General features: G+C 37.4%; 1 protein-coding gene across 1 annotated transcript in view; it reads right to left on the bottom strand.

The window, feature by feature from the left end:
• The window catches only part of LOC118410014 (serine incorporator 1-like), a gene marked incomplete in the record, with an annotated part of 11568 nt that overhangs the window by 4848 nt on the left and 3658 nt on the right, over positions 1–3062 (bottom strand). The window contains 3 exon segments of the mRNA XM_035811463.1: positions 1617–1767; positions 2114–2212; positions 2672–2845. Coding sequence (XP_035667356.1) covers positions 1617–1767; positions 2114–2212; positions 2672–2845 — 424 coding nt within the window.

Genomic DNA, 3062 nt, shown 5'->3' with positions numbered 1-3062 from the left:
TTCATCACGATTAATGAAGTACCCTTGTTGAAGCAGAGTGTACTGCCATGGTGTATTGATGCCACCACTTCAGTCCAGCTCCCTTGGCAGTTTGTCCTGCCTTAATGAATGGACAATTAATCATTCATCATTCAGACCTCAGACTGTAACCAGTGCAAGTCATCTCACCAGTCTTAGTGCATATATGACTCGTACACAATCTAGTTCTAGGGTGAAGCATATCAAATAATATCTGTTACAGAAAACAGTACCAGTCCCCTTCTAACTGGTTCAAGGGTTTGCTAGGTTGACAGTTTAGGGAGTAGTAACTTGAAAAGTCAATATGACTGTGAAATTACCATTATAGCAGACAGCACTAGTATTCACACTATAGCATTAAACCTTTGAACATAAGAGTAGCATTACACACAACTTGAGAGAGTAATACAAAATTTGAAAAAAAAGGTACATTCAAAAATTACATGTACCACAGAACAATGTATTTGTGAAGTGAACAGTTTGATTGAAATGATCTAGAGTAGTTTAGTAAACATTATAAATGACTTAAAGTCCAATGTGCATCATGCAGAATCATAGGACCAAATCAAGTCTTAAAGAATGTTCTTCTCCCTGTGCAAATGACGAATGTTCTTCTCTCATTGCAAATGACAGTACATCATGTACTATGTATTCATTCTGATACTATTACAGATAGAAGGCAAGGTAAATCCATTAGGACAAAGCACAATATAGTGAATCACTACAAACATTTTGATTGCTCACTACATAGTTGTAAAAACACTGTTGCAGCAGAACAGTGAATTGATACAAAAATGCTGAGTACTGAGAGTACAGTAGTTAAGAAGAGTGTTACAAGAGTGAGGCAGAGAGAGAGATAGATTTGAGTCACATCCACTGTGGGTACCTACGTCCCGACGCCTCCATGGTTTGTTAGCAAGCTTGAATGGACAGCAAGATGAAAGTTACAGCTGGTAGTTTATCACTGTTACACATTATTTAGTCTTTATTCATTTGTCTGTATTTACAACAAGTTTACATGATAGGAAAAGCCAAAGTGGTGCAGACTAGTCAGCTGATTCTCAGTGCTATGTTTAGCTTTCATTACACAGTTTCTAAAACATGCAAGGAATATATTCTTTACTTGTTTCCTTACTGAATTTCTTTATCCAAACATGCTTTACATATCAAAGAAATTGATATTTTCTTATAGGCACATGGGTACAGGTAATCTACGTGTGTGTGTGTGTGTGTGTACCAAGGTACAAACCTTTACCCAAGGTGTCATTATGTTAACGTTATGTAATTTCCTCGCAATGACAGCCCTTTTTATTAACTGCATCAATGTGAAAATGTTCAGAACATAACAGCTTCAACACGAAATGGTAAATTCTATTGATTTTTCATGATTTCAAAAGGATATCCATGAGCTTCTAGGTTTTGTCAAGAGCTCTTTATATACGTTATGGGCAGTATGGACCTGTTGATCACTTTTATGACTGACGTTCTGTCAGACATCTGTTTCTGTGTGACAGTTGCTATAAAAAAAACCTCCTCCATCAATCTATTACAGAGACTCATGAACAGTATGATTTGTGTTGACTGTATTGACTTCATACCTGGCATAGACAACCATGACAAACATGATGAGGATGCCGATAACTCCAGACACGATCCTGTTGTCCGAGCGAACCAGCTCCGAGGGGACACAGCCGTCCTCCACCTGTGCTGCAACTGTGGCGTTTATCGTGGTGTTGAAAACATTCTCCACTGTAACGGAACATATCAAGGTTATTACCTTCTCTCACTGTAGGTCTCATAATGCATGGAATACAACATTGTCACTTGTTCTAAATGACGGTTTACGATCTTAGCCGAAAAGTAGAACATAAGTAGAGTAACTGGTAGATATTTCTGATGTTCAATGATGTAATAATTTAAAAGATATATGCACTGATTGCACTTATCCAAAAAAACATAATTGCTAGTAATGAGTATCATCATTAGCACTAATTAGAATGATGTGGAGAAATATTCCTTGCATGCAATAAAACATAATTTGAATAAATATTCCTTTCATGTAATAAAACATGGGACTACAAAGATGGTAACCTACTGTGGTATGAAACAGGTTCACTAGACAGTGCTGAGTAGGTCAGGTACATGCAGTATGCTGAGATGATAGCAGCCTGGAGTAGTCCAGATCGGGGAGAAGCTGCAAACAGAGAAAAAAATGGGTCAAAAGACAACCTAATATGAACAATAAGGATTTTTGTTAATTTTAAGCCTTTGATGAAGCATTCTAACATGAATTATGTTGATCATAACAGCAATTTCTAGCAGGATACAGGAGTATTGCAGGAAACTGCATTTGCCTTGCTAAGCAAAAGTGGGTATACATCTTAGATAACTTGTAAATACTTGGAAGTTCATAGAACATGATGTCATAGAACTATACTTCTGCCATATTTTTGTCCCTGTTGCTTCATATAAAGCTCATTGGCTAATATATTGCTTAAATTCCAAAAACAGTTCAAGCCATTATATGGCAATGCCTCATACTATCAGACTGTATACCTAATCAGAATGACTAATTGTGAAAAGGAAACAGCTCATTGGCTCAGCTTTTAATACTAGTTACCAGTAAATGTTATGCTCTCTTTATGTTACCTACCTTTCTGTATGGGAGGCAGCACCGATATGAAGGAGATAACGATACAGAGGATAAGGTTGAGAGCCAGGATGAACTTGTTGAGCTCACACCCTGCAGGCTTGGTGAAGAACAGCACCAGGACGATGAACCCACCCAGGGTGATGGCATAGAAGAACAAGGTGCAGATCATCAGGGCTGGAACAACATACAATAATGAGGTCAGAGATTTGGCAAGAGCGCTCAATAGTTCATAGAATGTACATTTATCTTTATAGGCTTCTGGTATCTTTTAGTCCACTAAATAATTTCTTCTGGACTATACCAGTAGTATACATTATATACATCATAGCTACGTTATGAGGTCATATCAATTAAGTGTGCTGCAGTTGTCTGCCATACGAAGTAGTTAACA

The sequence above is a fragment of the Branchiostoma floridae genome, chromosome 2 (genome assembly GCF_000003815.2).
Source record: "Branchiostoma floridae strain S238N-H82 chromosome 2, Bfl_VNyyK, whole genome shotgun sequence".
Lineage (NCBI taxonomy): Eukaryota > Metazoa > Chordata > Leptocardii > Amphioxiformes > Branchiostomatidae > Branchiostoma > Branchiostoma floridae.
Note: the sequence above shows the minus strand (reverse complement) of the source record. Positions and strands in the feature narration are given on the sequence as shown.